Here is a 22457-nt window from a genome sequence, read left to right as displayed (position 1 = left end):
TAAAAAGAAAACTGATGTCTGTAACCAACACGTGAAATTTTACAATGCTAAATATAAATTTCAATACCACATTAATTTTCATTAGTAACTAATATTATATTGAACACATAATTATTAATATTTACATATTAATATTAATTACATAATATTAAAATAAATAGATATTATTATTGTTATTATTATTAATCAAATATTAATAACCATTAAATACCAGCATATACTGTACTTCCGACATCTCAATTTAGGGTACATTTACACTACAACGATGTACTAAAACGGAAAAGTTTTTGCGTTTAACGCGTACAGATGACAACGTTATCAAAACGATTCTCGTTCACACGGATCCACGAAAACGACTAAAACACTGTATTATGCCACTAGGCCAGTAGTTGATGATGTCTCTTTGTAAAGAAACACTACGCTTCTAGAGAACATGCAATACGTATGTGATCGTTTTCACAAATTCGCGCTTTTGTAGTTTATATGGAGATGATAGTTTTTAATAACTTGCACTTTGAAACCCATCAAAAGTTTGTTTTCAGGCCCCCAAAATGCTGTTGTAGTGTAAATGAACGGCCAAAATGAATAAAACGTTTTACGCTTTTAGTTGAAAATGGTGTTGTGTAAATGGCCCCTAAGTTAAAATTAGCTAAAACATTTTCAGTATAGTAACATGAAAAAGCAGTAAGTGTTTTTTGTCAATTTTGATAAATCATATAACAGCATAATACACACAAAAATGTGTTTTATTTTTGTTTTGTTTTTTTGTGCTGGTTGTTTATAATCACTTTCATTAATATCTGGCCAAGGCAGCCATTTTGACATAGTGCATTTGAACATTCGCAAACAATCTTCACAGCGCATGTGCGCACTTACCTTTGCTAGTATAGTAAAGTATCTCCCTGTCAGTCACACAAATGTTTTTAGCATAGCATATTTCAAGAGATTAGGCTTTGTTATGACCGTAACAAGCATAGCAGAAGTTAGTGGCTGTGATGAAAACAGGAGGCTAAGAGCATTTCAGTGCCCCTGACAACCCTCCTTATATGCTTCAAAGACCGACGGGATGTTTAAGGCCCTTTTCCCATGATCTTTAGCTCCTGTCTCATAGAGCTGGAGACAAAGGGTGAAGGGCCACAGCCAAACAGAGACCGAACTCTGCACGCAACCACACCATGTATGTATGCCAGTGACACTGAGCCAATAACGCAAGCGAATGACCAACAAATCAACACTTAAAACGAAGAGATCATGAACACATACAGGTCAAAGTTCACTTTTTTTAATAAAATTATGCATAATAATAATAATAATGAAAAAAATAAATTCTACATAAATTGGCTATTTATAAGACCATTACATTCTGCATTGCAAAATAATCTTAATGGCCTAAAAACAGGCTTTATTTTCTTAAACGGCGCTATAAGCCTTTGAAATTGTCGTTATACATTAGGTGACAGATGAGTTAGCGATTCCCTTCGGAGGGGATTCAGAGGTTTTCCGGGCTGTTCGCATGCTTGTGCTATGGGGGTTTGACTGTGTTTATGTAGCGAGCCCAATGTGGGTCACTGCACATTGAGTCTGTAGGGACGGAGACTCTGGAAAACCTGCACTAAATGTTTTGGCTTGGTTTCTTGTGGTTTTACCGACAGAGTCAAAACAGCCGAGGGGAAATATGAATGAAGTAGTTCAAATGTCACTATAATAAAGTGGAAAAATAAAGAGTTACAATACATATTTTAACAAAATGTCAGCATGATGAAGTGGAAAAATAAAAAGCTTGAATATATATATTCAAGCTTTTTATATATAGTTTATATATTAATTTAAAACACAAGAATATTTTTTATAAAAATAAAGAGTTAAAATAATTAATTACATATTGTTTTACTGACAGGTTCAAAACAGCTGAAGGAAATAGCTGAGATTACATTTAATTGAACAAATTTCACAAAAATAAATATTTGTCATTCTTTCTAATGCTAAAAGATTGTAAGAGTAAGGAAAGCTGTGTGGTGTTTTGTTTCATGAGGAAGATAAAACGAGAGAACGACAAAGGCATAGAGAAAAAGAGGCTATGTTGGGTATCAAATATTAACACTAGAGCCTCTGAGCGGTGCGTCACGTGATGATGACATCACGGTAGCAGATGTGGACGTCTGCGAGTGTCTCGAGGGGTTGGGAAGATCAGGGAAGATTCTGCTGGGCCCGGCTGAATGGAGCCCTCTAGATAGAGAGCGACAGCCAGCAAACGATAAAAACATCACAACAGACACATCTCTTTGCGCACACAGATGAACGACTCACAAGGAAAAGAATCACCCCACTCACTCTCTTTTTCACTCCCGCTTCTTCTTCTTCCGCAACATCTCAGCCAGTTGTGGCTTAAAGGTTCGCTGAGCGAGTATTCTTGCTGCTAAACACGAATGTAGCTAAACTCACTCATACAAATGAAATAAAGTAAACTTGACACTAAAAACATTGCTACTGCTCATTATTTCACATTTTTGTACAAGATTAAAATTTGTAAATGCTAATATAAAAGTATTAACTAAAAATGTAGCTAATATGCTACCTTGAAAGGTAAGGTTTGGTTTTATGATGAGGTTTTTGTTGTCCAACAAAGTTAGTTTGCTAGTCACATTAACACTCAGGCCTAAAAAGAAACCCAGATACAGAATTAGATGTCAAACCATCAATTATGTCAGCATCAATCTTGCATAATTAATGATTCATTCATGAAGGGGTGGGGTTTCAATTTCAATTTATTTATAAAGCATAATTAAAAACAACTACCATTGACCAATGTGCTGTACAAAAATAAATAACAACCATTAAATAAAATTCAGACAAACACAAAGTCATGAGTAAACAACAAAGTCAGATTTAAATAATAAATTATAAGCCAGATCAAATTATTTTAACTTTTATTTAAAAATAGATAATGTGGGAGCAGTTCTAAAAATGCCTGATCGCCCCTAGACTTTAGTCTGGTTTTAAGGACAACTAGCTTCTGATTGGCAGATCTAAGAGCTCTCCCTGGTTGCTGGTCTATCAACAAGTCGGAGAGGTATTAGGGTGCTAAACCATTTAAAGATTTCAAAACCAATACGAGCACTTTAAAATCAATTCTGTGGCACACAGATAACCAATGTAAAAACCATAGAACAGGGGTGATATGCTCACGCTTTCGACCTCCTGTTAACACTCTGGCAGCCGCATTTTCAACCATCTGAAGGCGGTTTAAAGAAGATTGACTAATCCCCACATAGCGAGAGCCGCAACAGTCAAGCCTAGTGGTGATAAAACCATGGAGAACTCTTTTAAAATTATTCAAAGAAAGAAAGGACTTCATTTTTACCAGGACTTGCAATTGGTAGAAACATGATTAACTTGTCTATCCAGCTTTAATACGCTGTCCAGTAAAACACACAGATTTTTCACATATGGCCGAACATAAGGTGCTAAAATACCAATATTTAATTTTGGTATATACCACAATATCTGTTTTACTCTCATTCAGACTAAATAAATGTATGGATATCCATGCTTTAATATCCAATAGGCAAGCAACCACAGGGTCTAAACCATTTGTATGTTTCACAGGAAGATACATTTGTGTGTACAGAACCAAGTGCAAGATAGAACCAAGACAGAACCAAGTGGAAGCATATAGAGAGAGAATAATATGGGAACTAGAGTAGAATCTTGGGGGACACCACAGATCAGAGGGACAGAACCAGAATGAAATTGCACAATATTGACTGAAAAACTACCGTTTGTAAGATATGACTGAAACCAACTTAGGGCAGAACCACTTATGCCCACCACCTGTTCTAAGCGGGACAAAAGAACATTGTGGTCTACAGTATCTAAAAGTACCAGTGCTACAGAATCCCCAGAGTTGGTGGCTAATAGAACATCATTTAACACTTTTAAAAGAGCCGTCTCAGTAGAATGAAATTTCCTAAAGCCCATGAAACATCAAAGATTTTGTATTCGACCAAAAAACTCTAAAATTAGATAAGCCTGAAGTATCTAAATTAGGCCTTGGGTTGTACCGAGGTTTTAAATAGTCAGGAACAACTCCAAACTCAAGGCATCTATTAATCAAGTGTCGGACCAACTACATCGAACACTTGTTTAAGTAACAGTGGGGAAATAACATCTAAGGGTGAACCAGTTGGATTCAGTTGATTTACAATGTTGTGTACAAAGAAAGAGAAATAGGTGTGAACTGGCTAAGAACACCAGTATATTTTAAATGGCCTGCAGGCAGAGTGGTCTGCCTAATCTCAGATATCTTATTAATAAGACTGTGTCAGAAGGTGGGTCAAATGAACTCAATGACAGGTAGCAAGTGTAAGAATGGGATGTAATGGCTACTGAAACATTTAAGATGGAGTTTAATGGATGAGTAATTATAGTTTAAAGCTGTACATACAGTCAAACTTGAACATTTCATTCATTAATTCAGTTCATTCACTATAGTTTAAAAAAATGGTATGACAAGATCACAGTTAAACTGTGTCAAAAAAATAAATAATCTTAATTATGTCAGATAACACTTAAGCAAAACATGGTCAGGTCAAAGTGTCTGAATAATTTTTGGTTTCAGATTTTTATCAGTTTTACTGGTAGTCCACTGTATGAAGAATTTTTGGGTATAATATGTCACAGTTTACTTTATTTTGCTATCCTCACTTACATAAATGAACTATAGTGTCCTGCACCCACTAGTAAAAATACATCAAAAATATCAAAAATGTCTGAATAATTTTTGGTTTGACTGTATGAGCATTTTTAGAAGTCCTGGTACAACAACTGATATTTTTTCATTCACTATTTTAATTTAGTCTGAATAATCACGTTAACTGTGACAAGATTATATGATTAATCACGATTGAATATTTACTTGATTGACAGCCTTAAAAATAGCAAGTAATATGTCAATAATGGAATATAAAAATATATATAAATTTCAATAAAAATATTAAATTAAATTACCCTAATTGTAAGTTATGAAATGGAATTTAACTGATATTCACAGATTAACTATATCATTGCAATTAAATATTTTAGTCTGTTGACAGCCTTAAAAACAAAAATAAATTTAGAAGAATTATGCATAAAATATAAATTCATGAAAAATTCATTCTATATTTTAATCTGTTTATGTTTCAATAAAACATAATAAAATAAAATAAAAAATAGCCTAACTAGAAGAATTATGCATAAAATAAAAATAAATGAAAAATAAAATATTTTAATCGATTGACATTCGGAAAATAACTAGAAGAATTAAGTACAAAATAAAAATGCATGACAATTTAATTCAATATTTTACTCGGTTGACAGCCATAAAAACAAAACAAAAAAGAAATAAAATAACAGCCTAACTAGAAGAATTATGCAAAAAATAAAAATAAATGAAAAATAAAATATTTTAATAGGTTAACAGTTGAAAAAAAAAACAATAATGAATACAAAATAAATAAACAAATTTGCCCAACTAGAAGAATTGCGCATAAAATAAAAATACCTAATAAACTCATCCCACCGTCCCTTCAACAGGTGCGGTCCTCGGCTAGCGATATATAGAGCAGAATCATTAGTGTGCACTTCTGTCTGACAGCTGGATACCAGTGAACAACATCTGTCTCCTTCACTAAAACACTGCAGAAAGCCAGCTAGTCACAACACACACAGTTAGAAATTTAGTGTGTACATGTACACAGCATGTCCGTTCACTGGATGTGCTCCTAACTGTGTGTGTGTGTGTGTTTCTCCCCAAAGCAGAAATCTCGTCCACATTCCGATCTATTGTAGTGTGACAGCGGGGCGGCAATGAGCGGAAACGTGTCAAACAGAGGCAGAGGCCTCGATCAGGGGTTGCTTTTGGATTTTTTTTCTCCTTCTCTGCAGTAGTGTTATTGCTGTAATTACCCAGAAAAACAGAAACACTCCTGATTATAATAAAACTGTTTGTTGGCTGCACTGAAGCTTACTAGGATGCAATAAGGAAATTCATTTAATGGGTTTTAAGGAGGTTTTTTTGTGGAACCTAATGCACTAACGATGACAAAATTATATAATTAATCACAATTCAAAATTTTAATCGTTTAACACCTTTAAATATTCAAAATAATGAATAAAATATGCTAACTAGATAAATATGAAATTCAGTTGATGTGCATTGACAGATGTGTGTATATCAAATATATAATGGCAATTAAATATTTTAATCAACAGACAGCCCTAAAAAAGAAAATAAATAACATTAATGATCAAATAAATTAAAACACAAATGTGTGTATATTATTTATATAATCACTATTTTTAAAGTATTTTAATTGACTGATAACCCTAAAAATTGTGCTAAATAAAATAAAAAAATAAAAATAAGTGTGCATATTAAATATATAATGGAAATTAAATATATTAATCAAATGACAGCCAAATGAAAACATAGATGTGTGTATATCATCTATATAATCATTATTTTTCAAAAGCATTTTAATCAATTAATAGCCCTAAAAATATTGATAAATAAAAATAATGAAAAAATAGGTGTACATATTAAACATAATGGCAATTAAATATATTAATCCATAAAATTTAATTATAAAATCAATAATACATTAATATATAAATTAAAACACAGATGCATGTATATTATCTATATAATCACAATTTTTAAAAAGTTCAATTGAATCAATTGATAGTCCTAAAAATAACGATAAATAAAATTGATAAAAGATTTAAAAATAAGTGTGTATATCAAATATGTATTGACAGGCCTAAAAATAATAATAATAAATTAATTAATTAACATAAAAAGTAGAATAAATGAATAAATAAACTTAACTGCAGATGTTACAACCCAAAGTTCAATAAAATAGGTTTGGGTTTGTTAAAACCATTAAATGTTGATCATTATGCGATTCATTCCATTTAATCGACCACCGTTCACATAGTCAAGAAATAGTTTGGCATGCAGGGTCCAAGAATAAAATGGGTCCAAAAGGTGTTGGTTCTCATTTAAAGCAAGCTGTAAAGATGTGAACCTTTAGCTTCATTTGATACATCACAGATGTTCAAGTACTTTATTAACAGAATGTTTTTCATTCCATTAATTCAAAGTACTGGAGTCATAAATTCGTATTTGTTGACATCACCATGGTATCTGATCTATAAACAGATCAAATTTGAAATATCTTCACTGGCCATGACTGGGAACCATCAAGCTCTTCAAATACAGAGATACTTAGTCTGTCTGTCCAAACAAATGGACAATTAAGCTCAGATGTGAATCATTCCAAACGGGATTTCTGTTATGTGGCAATTCAGCGTATCTGATCCAGCGAATCTGATTACATCACAGCTCACACCATTCCTGGAAAAGCAGATGAACAAATAAAACCACACACAAATATTCACAGGAGGAGATCTTTGAATTAGCGAGGCATTAAGGGCAGCAGTTACCTTTAAAAACCCTTAAATACCCATGATACATTTCCTCCAAGTGAATTTAGACCTAACCAGACTGCCACCTAACCAAGACATTTAACACTAAGTTGTGCCATTCCAGTGGTTATTTTTGAGATTATTTTGACAAAATGGCCACCACTATCATTAAAGTGATCCCACCTAGCATGTAGCTTAGCATTAGCATAACACATAATTCTCTTTAAAATGTTTTAGCCATTATAAACAAGCTTCAGATTTAGTACCAAAAGACAAAGAGAACAAAACTATTTGTTATACACAATATATTTCAAACAAGCATCAACTAAAAACAAACGACAGCTGTCAAGTAGCCCAAAGACACAAAGTACAGTCTAACGCTTGGATCCATCGATGTCTGTTCTGAAATTTATAGGACTGAGCTTAGGTTTAGCTGTCTTTAGTTGTGCCAAACTAGCTAAAATGACCAGCGCATGAGCTCACATTATGATCGTAACACTAAAGTACCCAATAAAATGAAATGAATGTGAAGACAGTCCAGAGTACAGTTATGTTTCCCCCGCTGTTTTGAAGTATGAACATGTGGAACAAATTTAAGGAACTATTTGACCTAAATGACTTCTTTATTTGGTGGAAAAGTATATATGGACTAGAGAATAGACAATATTACACATTAAAAAAAAAGATGGAGAAAATAAAATGTATTATTAAACAAAATCCTGCCAACATGGAAATAAAATAGATTCTAATTAGAATAAAACAGGAACTAATGATCATTTGACGAGTTTAAATACTTTCATTTAAAAAAAAAAAAAAAAAATTCTTAATACATTTTTTTGACATTCTTTATAAAACAAACAAACAAATAAATAAATAAAGTGAAATAAAGACCTAAAGGACTTCTTTGTTTGATGGGAAAGCTTAGAACTAGAGAATTTATAATATTATACATTAAAAACACAGATAAAAAAAAAAAAAAAGCAAATACTGCCAACAAACAATAAATAGGTTTAAAAAGATACTTCAATATCTTTTGAAATAGCTTTTTTCAGATTAAATAACGGTAATGCCTAGTTCAGACTACACAACTTTAAACGTTGGCACTGTGCTGTTCAGACGATACATGATTTGCTGTCTGTAATCTGGAGTCTTGAAGTCTTGTGGTGTTCACATTACGTGACACTACTTAAACACTACACGAGCTGACAACAACTGGGACTCCCAACAACTCTATCTGGTCCCCAAACCACATTTTGTCACAAAAACACACACAAGAAGTGGAACGGGAAATTATGCGAAACAATAGCTGCTTTTCCACCGTTGGGCCGAACGGTTCTTATTGTGTAGCCGTTCCATTCTGTGCCGATCCGGGCCAGCTGGTACAGTTACGGTTTCATTTTCCACTGTGGGGCTGATAACGGCCGTTGTACAGTCGTTGCCTTGGTACTGCAATGGTTTACTGATGATATGAGATGTAAATAACAACTGCGTTATGAAAGATGATCAGATTTTCCTTTAGTTTTATTATTAATTTGTGTTTATGTCGCTCAAATAGAGCGCTTAGCCAGCTACGGATAAACTGGTAGCCAGGCAATAGACAAGTGACCAATTCTGTGTGCTGACGTCACTTCACGCATTCTACCAGCACGATTCAGCTCAGTTAGACAACCGTGCCGAGAATTCCGGGCCGAGAACGGTTTGTAATCGTGCCGTGCCATACCAAGCTCCAGTGGAAACACAACTGGAACCATTCCTTACCATTCTAAGAACCATTCGGAATTGGATGCAACAGTGTAAAAGTTGTCCAATTCCGCTGCGTGCTTAACCATGCTGGTAAAATGCGTGTAGTGGCGTCGCGACTCAGGATTGGTCACTTGTCTGCTATTTGAGCAAAGTAAACACAAGTTAATATTAGAAAAATCCGATCATCCTCCGTAATGCGGCCTTTATTTACATCTCAGACCGTCTGTAAACTCTTGCGTTACCAAGGGAATGACTAGTGCATTTGTATTATATCCCAAAGAGTGGCCATTATCAGCCCCACAGTGGAAAATGAAACCATATCTGTACCGGCTGGGCCGCAGATCATCACGGAATGGAACGGTTAAAGGATTAGTTCACTTTCAAATTAAATTGGCCCCAAGCTTTACTCACCCTCAAGCCATCCTAGGTGTTTATGACTTTCTTCTTTCTGATGAACACAATCGGAGAAATATTAATAAATATCCTGACGCATCCGAGCTTTATAATGGCAGTGATAGGGATCAACGAGTATGAGCTAAAGAAAGTGTCTCCATCCACATCCATCCATCATAAACGTACTCCACACGGCTCTGGGGGGTTAATAAAGGCCTTCTGAAGTGAAGCAATGCATTTGTGTAAAAAAAATAACCATATTTAACAAGTTATGAAGTAAAATATCTAGCTTCCGCCAAACCGCCTTCCATATACAAATTACGAAGAAAGTGTAAACTGGCATTGCGTCAGTTACACTTTTTCCGTAAGTTGAATAGGGAAGGCATAGGATGTAGTGTAAGCTTTTTGAACTGCAAGAGTTTTACACTTTCTTCGTACGTTAAATACGGAAGGCGGTCTGGCTAATTTTCATTTGAAAATGAACTAATCCTTTAAACAACGAGAACGGTTTGGCTCGACGATGGAAAAGTGGCTAAAGAGTTTTACCAAAGAGGAACAGAAATGTCAAATACTGTGACACAAAACACAATGTACAAAATCCAGAGTGAAAATGATTGACATGCTCACACGCACGCTGTTGTAATGCCATGATCATATACATCAGACCATCGGGCTAACACAGCTGTTCTAATGTGAAGTAGTTTCTTTTAGCGATTACATATTCAAACAGAAGTGCATGTGCTAGGAAGGACTGTTAGCGGTCAAAATGTCCTCTTATTCATTCAACAACAGACATGCTGACTGGAAACAAAAACATTAATTTTTCCTCTAATCTGCTCATGAAGCCCCGCCCACATTTATTCAGCCAAACTTCATCAGCTCTCTCTTTTCTTCTGACGTGAAGTAACCTCACCTCATTCGGCCAGGGGTTCAAAAGTTCACTGCTGCCAGACTGTTTTTGCAGGCCCTCTTTCATTTCTGTCTTGCCCTCCCCTGTTCTCTCGTTTTTTCAAAGGGATCTCGGCATGAATGTAAGTGGATTAGCTCTGGAGTTGTTCGACCAAAACACTTTCATCTGCTGTCGTTCGTTCATGGCTCATTCAAGTTTACAGAAGGTGAGAGAGAGAGAAAGAGAGACGAGGTGTCATGACTGCTATTAGAGATTGTAGATATGGAAAAAGAGTCTAACAGGTAGATAAATTTTTGGATGGATGGATAAGAGATTATCAGGCAGACAGAAAAAGAGACAGTGACATACATGGGATAGATGGATTGGATGGATGGATGGATGGATAGATAAATAGACAGATAGATATATAGATAGATAGATAGATAGATAGATAGATAGATAGATAGAGTAACCCTACTGTCCACCACAGTGACCCTCAGTATGTGTGTGTATATACACCAATCAGGCATAGCATTATAACAGATAACATTTGACCACCTTCCTAATATTGTATTGGTCCCCCTTTTGCTGCCAAAACAGCCCTGACCCGTCGAGGTATGGACTCCACTAGACCCCTGAAGGTGTGCTGTGGTATCTGTCACCAAGATGTTAGCAGCAGAACCTTTAAGTCCTGTAAGCTGCGAGGTGGGGCCTCCATAGATTGGACTTGTTTGTTCAGCACAAACTTTCTATCAGAACCTGCATTAACTTCTTGAGCAATTTGTGCTATAGCAGCTTGTCTGTTGGATCGGACCACACTGGCCAGCCTTCGCTCCCCATGTGCATCAATGAGCCTTGGCCGCCCATGAACCTGTCGCCGGTTCACCACTGTTCCTTCCTTGGACCACTTTTGATAGATACTGACCACTGCAGACCGGGAACACCCCACAAGAGCTGCAGTTTTGGAGATGCTCTGACCCAGTCGTCTAGCCATCACAATTTGGCCAACTCACTCAAATCCTTACGCTTGCGCATTTTTTTTGCTTCTAACACATCAACTCTGAGGACAAAATGTTCACTTGCTGCCTAATATATCCCACCCACTAACAGGTGCCGTGATGAAGAGATAATCAGTGTTATTCACTTCACCTGTCAGTGGTCATAATGTTATGCCTGATCAATGTACGTTAAACACTGTGGTATCAAATGTTTACATGTTTTAATTTGTTAGACTGTTTATTTATTTTTAAGCTATGCTATAATATTTTCTTCCATTATTTTGATCTTATAATTTTATATACATATATTCCAAGCTTTGACAATATTGCATTGTTTACATTCATGCCAATAAAGCAATTTTAATTGAATTGATAAATAGACATACAGATAAATAGACAGACATACAGATAGATTGATAGATAGTCAGACAGACAGACAGACACATTGATAGATAGACAAAAAATGAAATGTACTTAAAATACAAAATATCTTCATAAACCCATGAAGGTGCATAGACCCAGTGCATTTACTCGCACAGATCATACACTCTGCCTGAACTTTGGTCACTGAGTTCAGTAAAGTCTATCAAATCCAATTTAAAAGGCAAATGAGCATCTTATCTTTTTACTCTATAACCTCTTAACACCAGCATGTCAATTAGGCTATTCTGAGTCCTAAAAGAGGTTAAACTCCACCATCTCTGAACAAAAGCCAGCTTTGTTTGCTGTTCTTTGTGCAGTTCACCCTTTTAGTAGCTCAAGGCCCCAACGGGTCAATGCAAGTGTGTTCTGGTGAACAGTAAAGCGTTTCCTGACACACAAACACTAATCCAAGATAAAGACCCACCTAAAAAGGCACTGGATCAGACCATCACTGTGAAAGGAAATGGCCACACTTTCTTGAACTGAAGAGAGTCGGCCTAATTTGTCTCTCACTGTGGAGGAAAGTCTTGCTATTGTATGAATGGGGCGCCTAGCAACCGGCGACGGGGGAAATACAAAAGAACAAAGAGGAAAAAGTGTGCCAATTCAGTCAATTCATAAGAGGAAAAAAAAGGAGAGCTTTTGGTATGATTGCACAAGACCTTATAAATAACAGATTAAGACTACAGAAATTCCCCTCATGACAAACAAAGAAACAAAGAAACAAAACCTTGCTCTAAGATCATCTGAATAGGCCGTCAAAACAATAGCTGAAGTCACTGAAGACTAATTAGCAGCGTAACACATAAGAAGCTATAGTAAAGAAAAAAACTATTATTATTAAATTACTTTTTTAAATGTCTGTTTATGCAATGTGTACATATCAGATTTAAATTAGATTATAAATTATTTATTTAGTTAATTAATAAATTATATAATTAATATATATAATTAAAAACATAAATAATAATAAACAACAACAATAATATAACATTAATATGTTTATTATATTATTTGAATTTTAATTATCATTATTATTTATGAATTTTAATTATATATTTAAATGACAATAAACATATTTACAAATGTTTAATTTTAGTAAATTAAATTAATTTTTAATTTGAATTATTTTTAATTTTATATTTTATTATTATTATTTTATCAATTGACAGCCTTATTTAAATTAGTTGTATTTGTCCCCCATGTCCTAACTAAAATGTATTTGGAATATCTGATTTTCCTTTTTTTTGAAAAATCAGGTTGTCATGACACGGTCAACAAAATGTCACTGCAAGTGACGTTCGGATGTTACTGTTATATAATATTATGGATTTTCTTGTGTATTGGAGGTAGGGAAAAGTGTGACAATCTGCTGTAAAAGCAGTGACAACTAGTCAAGAAGTGATCTTTGCAGAAGACGTTTCATGGAAAATGCGATCAGAGGTCAGTTTTGGCAGGGTTGCTGATGATTAGAGGAGAGATCTTGTAAAGCAGGATACTAATTGTGCTAATACACTGGTCAGACTGGAAAAATGTTTACACTTAGCAGGGATTTCTGTCTTACTCCAAAACATCCTTTTTACTCCGGATGATTACTTTACTAAGAAAGAGTGGGCGAACTGTTAATCAGTCAGTGAGACTATTTACAATGTTTCATATTAATTAAGTTCAAGTTCAAAGTACTTTATCGTCATTCAAACCATACAACAAATAGTGTATTTACTTTCTAGACTCAAAAACAACTCCTGAGGATGCAAAATACACTTCAATGATATAAAAGTTGTTTTAAATTTTAAATAATAATAATTATTATTATTCAAACAAAACAAAACAAATAAATACCAGCCAGTGTTCAAACAAAACAAAACAAAGAAATGCCTGCCAGTGTTCAAACAAAACAAAAAAATGCATGCCAGTGTCTAAACAAAACAAAACAAAACAAAACAAAGAAATGAATGCCAATGTCCTTTGCCAAATTTAACTGTATGATTATGATCACATTACGGCCATGCAACCGCAACAATGAGCTACTGTGTAAATAAAAAAGCCACAAAATCAATAAAACATATATTGTGATAAGTTTTCCTTTGACATAGAGAATAAGAGTTTAATATCTTGATCTTGGATGACCAGAGCTAGCTAAACCAAAAATAAATTATGCTGAAAAACTGTGTCCACAATCAAAACTATAGACATAAATGTGGTAATCCCTTTAATACACTTACAATCACAGCGTTATTTACATCTATGTGTATTTTAAGCCAAAGATTAATACAACACAACTCTGTTATTGCGACATTGAACTAAACAAACCGCTGGCTTCTGATTCTGTGAGAATGTCTAATGACACAATGAATTATTCTAATCAGTGCTCAACTAATGAATGCTGGCAAGACATCTACGAGGCAATAAAATGAGGGAATAAATTCACGTTTTTATTTGCGTGTTTAATAAATGTTATAACCATAAGCTTTCCATAAATCACTAAAGACCTGCCAAGATGGAGTTTACAATCCACTCTCCATCATGCTGTAATTAATGCCTCGCTCACTCATCTCCTTTGCTTTCATATGAGTCAGACTTCCCATGATGCAGCCCTTCTGAGACAGACCAGACAGAGGCACTTTTTCTGGGGGTCTTTTTATGCTCTTCAACGTGACCAAAATCATACCAATTTTGTATGCAAAACTCAGTGAACCCATTAGATTGATGTGCATATGTTACTGTACGCTAGCCTTGCATGCTAAATTAATTCACAAATGAACCAAAACTGGAGATATATGTAACATCCTCCTAGCTAAATCACACACGATGCATGTCACATTTATTTTCCCAGAATTCCTCTGGAATAGGATTATTAAAAATACAGACAAAAATGCTAAGAACCTTGGATGAGGAGAGATAAAGAAATACACAGAGAAACGAAAACACTTTTCAGTGGCTAAAGTTGATCAAAATGAAGAGCTCCTCTGGTGCCATCTGGTTCTCAATCCTAATTCGTAGGTATCCGGCATGCATACAAAGATTAAGGATTGCCCTGCGTTAACCTGGAAATACAAATAATCACAAAAAATGGAGAAAATATCTTCTAGGCGGAAATCGGAAATCCCAGTGTGGCCTCAGAATTAAGCTTTCATGGGTAATTCTAGGTTTAATCCTTTTTTAAAATGTGTAATCATTTAGAAATCGCCAGAATGAACGAGGGCCACAAAACTCTTTCTTTCTTTCTTTCTTTCTAGAATAATAAATGTTGGCCACAAAAGTTTTATTCATTCATTCATTCATTCGTTTATTAATTTTTTGCCAAAATGATAAATGTTGGACACAGAAGTATTTATTTATTTGTATATTAAAAATGAAAAATAAAAATTGTTTATTTTTAATATACATTTTACATTCACGGGAACCAAAACAAATCAAAAATCAAACCAAACTTGTCCTATAATCATAACTATTCCTAACGCATGAGACCAATTAAAGATATATATAGTAGACTCCAGAATTTAGCTTCATTTCCCAATTCTTACAGGCATTTTACAGAAAGCTTGAATCTAATATTCACACGTCAGATAGAATTTGCTCTGTTTACTCATAACAAATAATGTTTTATTTACGCATAACAAATTATGTGTTGTTTCTCTGAAGGATAGAAGAGAGAAGGGGAATGTTACTGCTGGTTCCATGACCCGGAGTTGAAGAATATAAATAGAGACAGAAAGAGAGAGAAAAAACAACACTAAGAAGTGCACTAAGAAGATGAACAAGTCTAATTGGGGTCTTGTTTTAGTCGCCGTCTCTCCAATAACACAGAAAGCTTCCTGAGGCATTATAAGTGCTGCAAACACTGACCTACATTCAGTCATAAAGTCCCTCCCTCCCAGAGGAGGCCTTCAGAAAGCGTTTATGCTGATCCAGAATCAGTCGCTAAGCATATATATACGACTATTCCACAAAAAGGTTTCATTTCTCAGTGATATTGTACATGCTTGTAACGACAGGTAACAAGTATCATCAAATAGGCTAAAGTACTGTGGAGAAACAGTGTCACATCCATTTTGCTGTGTTCTTTGTAAAATTCGTTGAATAGCTATACAAGAACGGTTTGGTCTATCAAAAAGCTTGTAATAATTTTTGCTAGCATGGTCTGATGATGATCTGAGCCAAATTTGGTGAAAATCGGACAAACCATCTAGGATGAGTTCGAAAAATTAAAAATGGCAGTAACATTTTCATGATGTAAAATAAAATAAAACAATTATTTCTTTGCAATTTTTCATAAAAATTTTACAACTTGCTCTGCTTCTAAAACAGCTTTCTTTTTCTGGTGACATCACCAAGTCCTCCCTTCCAACTTCCTGTCATACAGAGACCTTATTTCACAATCCAGTCAGTTCCTGATGAATAAAATCAAGTCTAACATTTGTTTCACTTGGAAATCAACAATGTTTTTAGAAAATATTTTAACATAAAAAGGCTCTGAAGCACTTTTCAATAATGTATTTTAAATAATATAGTGCCTGATTATTTTGAGACATCAAACTCCTGTTGGATAGCAATAATTATGCTTAAAAGTAAATTGAATGACAATTCATAATAATTATCCCTGTGCTAACATCAACAACGTCATCACTGATGTCACAACAACTGTAATTGTCAGTGACATCATTGAACAATTAGTCATTGTTATAAAGCAACATCACAAGATGATTCATAAGCGCAGCTACATGCACATAATTCATCTATATCAGTGGTTAACGTTCACCTGAACAGCCATTTTAAACTCCACTTCCTTAAATAAACACACCCCTCCATTTTATAAATTCTTTAAGCTCGTTATGTTTAATTATTCATGCCTCAGAGGAGGCCCGTTCCCGCAGTGCAGTGCAGCACGTCCACGCTTCATTCGAGAGTCACAGAGACAATGACATTTTTTCCAACAACACAGCAGTTATAGACGCAAATTTGCTCTGAGTTTCTTATTTGGTGTCCGAATGGAAAGAAAGAGTTATCTGTGCGCTGCAGAACTCACACGATCCACCGCCGTAACCACGTGGACGTATTGTTATGACGTTTCCTTCATAAGCTGGAAGGAAAGGACGAATGGACAAACCGGGCAACATCAGCTTCGGCCAAAAGCTTTAAGTGTGAATTCAGAAAACAAACGTTAAAGTGCTTCTCAAACCCCAAAACCAAACAAATTAAACTGCTGAGGGAGACGGAGCATCACAGATGTGACACTAACGAGCAAAATAACAAAACAAATCAAATCAGTTTAGGTATGTATATATGGGAACAGAAATATTTAGGGGAAAAAAAGATGAAAAAAACAAAACAAAACAAAACAAAACAAAAAACAATATGTTTGTCTGTTTATCTATCTACCTAAATTTCTTTATTATTTTAATTTTATTTTCTGTCTGTCTGTGTATCTGTTTTCCTGTCTGTCTGTTCATTTATCAATCTGTCCACCTGTCTGTCTATCTATCTATCTTAGTTGTTTAGGTATCCAGTAAGTGTACAACATGACAGTATATAATGAATTAAGGCATTTTTCATTTTCATTTGTCCTCAGCATATCTCAAGATTATGATCTTTTCCACCATGTCTAAACAACAGACTGTTATGCCTGACCCTTCATTACGGCAACACACAGTGCTACAACAATCCCGTTAGTCTCAGCGACACACATCCACCCATATCTCGTCCAATAAACACACAAACTCATCAAGCTCCACGTGAACTCACCAGAGAAGAAGTTTTTAGCACGCAGGTAACTGACACTCAGACGCAGGATGGATAGTTTGTCCAGGCTGCTCGTGACCTCCTCAGGAAACGGAAGGAGACTGGCCAGCCGGTCCAATTCGGAGTTTAACCGATCTCGATGGCGTTTGGACGGGTTAGACTTCACCCCTTCAGTTGGGGGCTGCTTCACCCTGAGTACGAGAGCACAAGAACCAACTCTTAAAATCACATTCAGCAGTGTTTTTTGTGAACCAAAAAATGGTTGCAGGTCTGTTTGGACAGCATTAAAATACTGAAGCCACAATCAGAGTGTCCCATGGATTTGCACAAGCTGTTTTTTTGTCAACTTTCGTACTCTGCCTGTCATGTTTAATAATTTTGCATATTGTTGGGTCTGTGCTGTTCTCGCTATACTAATAAATACCAGTATTTGATTTTAAGGAAATGTGTGTGTACCTTTGTATGAATAAACACATTTGGGTCACCACCCCAACGTAAAAGCCCTACACACACACACACACACACACACACGCGCACACACACACAGGTTGGGTTTTCATGTTTTATGGGGACTTTCCACATTTATAAGCTGTTTTCCTCATGGGGACCAAAAAAGACCCCACAATGTACAGTTTACCTGAACCACACACACACACACACACACACACACACACACACACACACACAGCTGTTATGAAACATAATTTGTCTGTTACTGTAAATACGAATAGTATTAGTTTAAAGATAAAAATACACAAAAAGGGAAAACTGTGATGGCTAATTGAAATCTTGTAAATAGTAAATAAAATATAATGAAAAATATTTTTTACATATTAAACAAGATTAATTTGTAAATATAGGCTATTATTTAAAAGTATAAAATAAGCTCTGAATGGTTTATGTAACATGTAATACAAGATTATGATACCTATTTGGTTTAATCAATGAAGTGATTTTAAAATCAATAAAACATAGCAGAATTATGTATAGGCTAATTAAGGTGTTTTATTACGATTATTATGTTCTAATAAAAATGTGACATAATTATACACACTGCAATCCTCACTGCATTCACTAAATAAAATAATAATTGTAATAAAATATTATGCAAGATAATATAACATATATAAAACATTATATAAAATAAAATATTTGCGTTCAGCGCTCATGTTTACAACAGGCTTTAATTTCATTTCACACAATTTAATGTATTTGAATTTTTTTGTACATGATAGTTTCTTTTAATCAAAACTGAAAACGAAAAGGACAAAACACCTTAAATGTTTACTAAAAGAGGAAGAGTGCATGAAAACTGTAATATTACGCATACATTAAAACAAATATAGCAGCACAGGTTGTAATACTCTTACAAGCGATGCTTTGATGATCTTAAATAGAATAATAACAGTAAATATAAATATTTACTTATATGCGCCTAGAGAGGAGATTACACATACGATGTGGGTCAGATGTACATTACTAGGCTATACTGTACTGAGTTTTTGAGTCAGAAATACCAACAAAAACTTCAACAACATCAATTATCAATGAAAAATGAACAACATCTCGCTTGATTATTTGTTTGTATGATCTAATTTTGGACTACAGGAGTTCAGTGTTCAATACGCATTGAGTAGGCTAGCCCATACATCCATCACACACACACACACACACACACACACACACACACACACACACACACACATTTATTTATATCACTTACGTTCTTTGCACTGGTTTTCTTCTTTTTCGTCCTGCATACATGTTTAAGGCGTCAGTATAATCCAACTCTTCGGGTCAACCCACAATTTCTAACAGATAAAATCCCGAAGACCCCCTCTTTCTACTTAAACAAAAAACTTTAAATAAGAAGAAAAAAAAAAAAAAGATTTCTTGTACAGGTCACGGGTGTTAAAATTCAAAAATCCAAAATATTATAATAAATAGGCTCTAATATTTTATAAATTGTGCAAAAGGCACCCAGAATCCCTACTGCTACAACATGACCAAACTGCATTTAATATCTCAATAAACTTAAAACGCCAAAATAGAGATACAAAAAGTGTAATTCCTCTTCAAATATATTTCAGCGTTCATAAGAGGAGTGACAGCAGGTCCTCGTTATCATATTCTTCATCCTCAGTGCTGCTGAGTTTGTATAAACAGCCCTCCAAAGTCATTTGCTTGGTTAAAATAATACATTATAATCTACAATTTACACAGAACGGGCAAAATAAACCAAATCCAGAATCATAATTTGTTCCAGCTTCGTGTCTAATTCATTTTTGGCCGAGCTGCTCCACTAAGTCCCCCAACTGCGCGCCCCCGACACCAGCTTGAAGGGGCACGCGCATTTGGTTGACCAGGCAACCGGCACAGATTTGCGCAGGAGCGCGCGCAGAGCATCAGAGGCCACGGCATTAAAGGCAAAGGGGAAAAATCTCCTAGGATACATGACGTCAGACTTTACATCTCCTGTGATTGGTTAACGGAGTTCAAAATTACGATTTCTCGCTTATGAATTTTAATAAAGAAACGTGAAGCGTGATCATAAGCGTAATGGATTTACTGAAAGACAGACGTTGGTAGGTAGGCGCAACGAATCATACTATGGGGAAGAATTTTGAACATTAATGAGATTACAAGGTTACCAAGAAACGCTGGCAAGGCTGATTAATATTAATTAGAATCCTGGACACTTCTGGCCAGTCAGGGGACAGCACCTCGCAGGATTTGTTACAGAAATTACATTATCTTGAAAATCCCTGAGATTAAATACAGCAATCATTTAGGTATAAGTAAATATTTTAAGTAAAATTTTTAAAACGTTAGGCTACTAAAAAGATACATATTTTAACCCTTTTTTTAAATAATGATGATGATGATGATGATGATGATAAACCTACCAAAAAAAACCAACCCCCCCCCCCCCCCCCCCCCCCCAAAAAAAAACAAACTGCCATGTCACAACATAAAGAGTTTAAAGAAGCGTTTATGTTGTTGTTCGGCATTTATTGACTATAATAACAGTATTATATAATAGGCCTTCTTGTTTTTGGACCACAGCAAATCCAATCTAGTGCATGCAAGCTACTGACTGTCACATTGCACACATCTGTTTTATACGCGTTATTTAAATTGCAGTAATGAATAAAATATGATTCGAAAGTGATTGTATGTCTCCCCAGTTTTGTTCTAGGACACCCTATTACTGTGGCTAACCATACCTAGTAGTTACAAACCCATATTATTTCTTTGTTGTTTTGCCAATTGAAGCAATTGGGTCACCGTGATTATAAGAAATAAAACATTCAGTGCTTAAATTTAGTGCTAACCCTACCCATAACTTATCCCTAAAATCAGAGGGAAATGATAGGTGAATAAGAATGGTGCAGAAGCCCCTAACCCTTGTTGTATAAGCCTAAACTTGACATAAACTGTAAACTTGTCCCTCAAATCTGATTGGTCTACCGCTGAAATAGTAGTGTGTGTGTGTGTGTGTGTATATATATATATATATATATATATATATATATATATATATATAGGCTACTGGCACACATTCAAAATATATACATTAGCGCCCCCATGTGGTAAACACACGTGAACTACATCCACCTGTCTACACTGGTCTACAGCCAAAATGCTGCTGAAATAAACGTAGTCAAACTTTATTAACTCTGGGCCACTTAGAAAGGAAAAGATGCTTAAAATTGTTGATTGGCTCTAGTTTTTAAGATATGCTATTGGGTCAGTATACGACCCTTGGCTACCGTCAATTGTCTGTTACTGACATTCTTCAATGTACAGTGTATATACAGTATAATATAATACTTTGCACGCGCAGGTCGCACATGCGCATTTAATTATTTTGCAGTTGTTGGTTTATCCACAATGTGGCAACTGGGCCCTTCCTAATATTGTGTTGGTCCCCCTTTTGCTGCCAAAACAGCCCTGACCCGTCGAGGCATGGACTCGACTAGACCAATGAAGGTGTGCTGTGGTATCTGGCACCAAGATGTTAGCAGCAGATCCTTTAAGTCCTTTAAGTTGCGAGGTGGGGCCTCCATGGATCGGACTTGTTTGTTCAGCACATCCCGCAGATGCTTGATTGGATTGAGATCTGGGGAATTTGTAGGCCAAGTCAACACCTCAAACCATTCCTGAACCATTTTTGCTTTGTGGCAGGGAGCATTATCCTGCTGAAAGAGGCCACAGCCACCAGGGAATACCATTTCCATGAAAGGGTGTACATGGTCTGCAACAATGACTAGGTAGGTGGTACGTGTCAAAGTAACATCCACATGGATGGCAGGATCCAAGGTTTCCCAGCAGAACATTGCCCAAAGCATCACACTGCCTCTGCCGGCTTGCCTTCTTCCCATAGTGCATCCTGGTGCCATGTGTTCTCCAGGTAAGCAACGCGCATGCACCCGGACATCCACGTGATGTAAAAGAAGATGTAAGTGGGTCGTCAAAAACCCCAGATATAGTCAAAAATCGGAACTTTATAAACTGGAACTTTGTCTTTCTGAACGAGTGCATGATGGTGTTGTATCAAAGCATTCATTGTAGAGCATTGCAATGCCCCGTTTGCTTTGATGTGTTCATGATCTGTTTAAAGGGTTAGTTCACCCAAAAATTAAAGTTCTGTCATTAATTACACACCCTCATGTGGTTCCACACCCGTAAGACCTTCGTTCATCTTCGGAACAGAAAGTAAGATATTTTTGATGCAATCTGTGAGCTTTCTGGCCTCCAATAGGCTGCAACGTTATTCCTACTTTCAGTGCCCAGAAAGG

General features: G+C 35.4%; 1 protein-coding gene across 1 annotated transcript in view; it reads right to left on the bottom strand.

The window, feature by feature from the left end:
- The window catches only part of ahr1b (aryl hydrocarbon receptor 1b), a 45781-nt gene extending 25239 nt beyond the window's left edge, over nt 1-20542 (bottom strand). Inside the window, exons 1-2 of the mRNA XM_051911015.1 lie at nt 19379-20542; nt 17659-17846 (exon numbers count right to left, since the gene is read on the bottom strand). Of these exons, the coding sequence (XP_051766975.1) occupies nt 17659-17846; nt 19379-19419 (229 nt within the window). The 5' untranslated portion in view covers nt 19420-20542. The remainder of the gene's footprint in view (nt 1-17658; nt 17847-19378) is intronic.
- Between the last annotated feature and the right edge of the window lie 1915 nt (nt 20543-22457).

The sequence above is a fragment of the Ctenopharyngodon idella genome, chromosome 10 (assembly GCF_019924925.1).
Source record: "Ctenopharyngodon idella isolate HZGC_01 chromosome 10, HZGC01, whole genome shotgun sequence".
Classification (NCBI taxonomy): Eukaryota; Metazoa; Chordata; class Actinopteri; order Cypriniformes; family Xenocyprididae; genus Ctenopharyngodon; species Ctenopharyngodon idella.
Note: the sequence above shows the minus strand (reverse complement) of the source record. Positions and strands in the feature narration are given on the sequence as shown.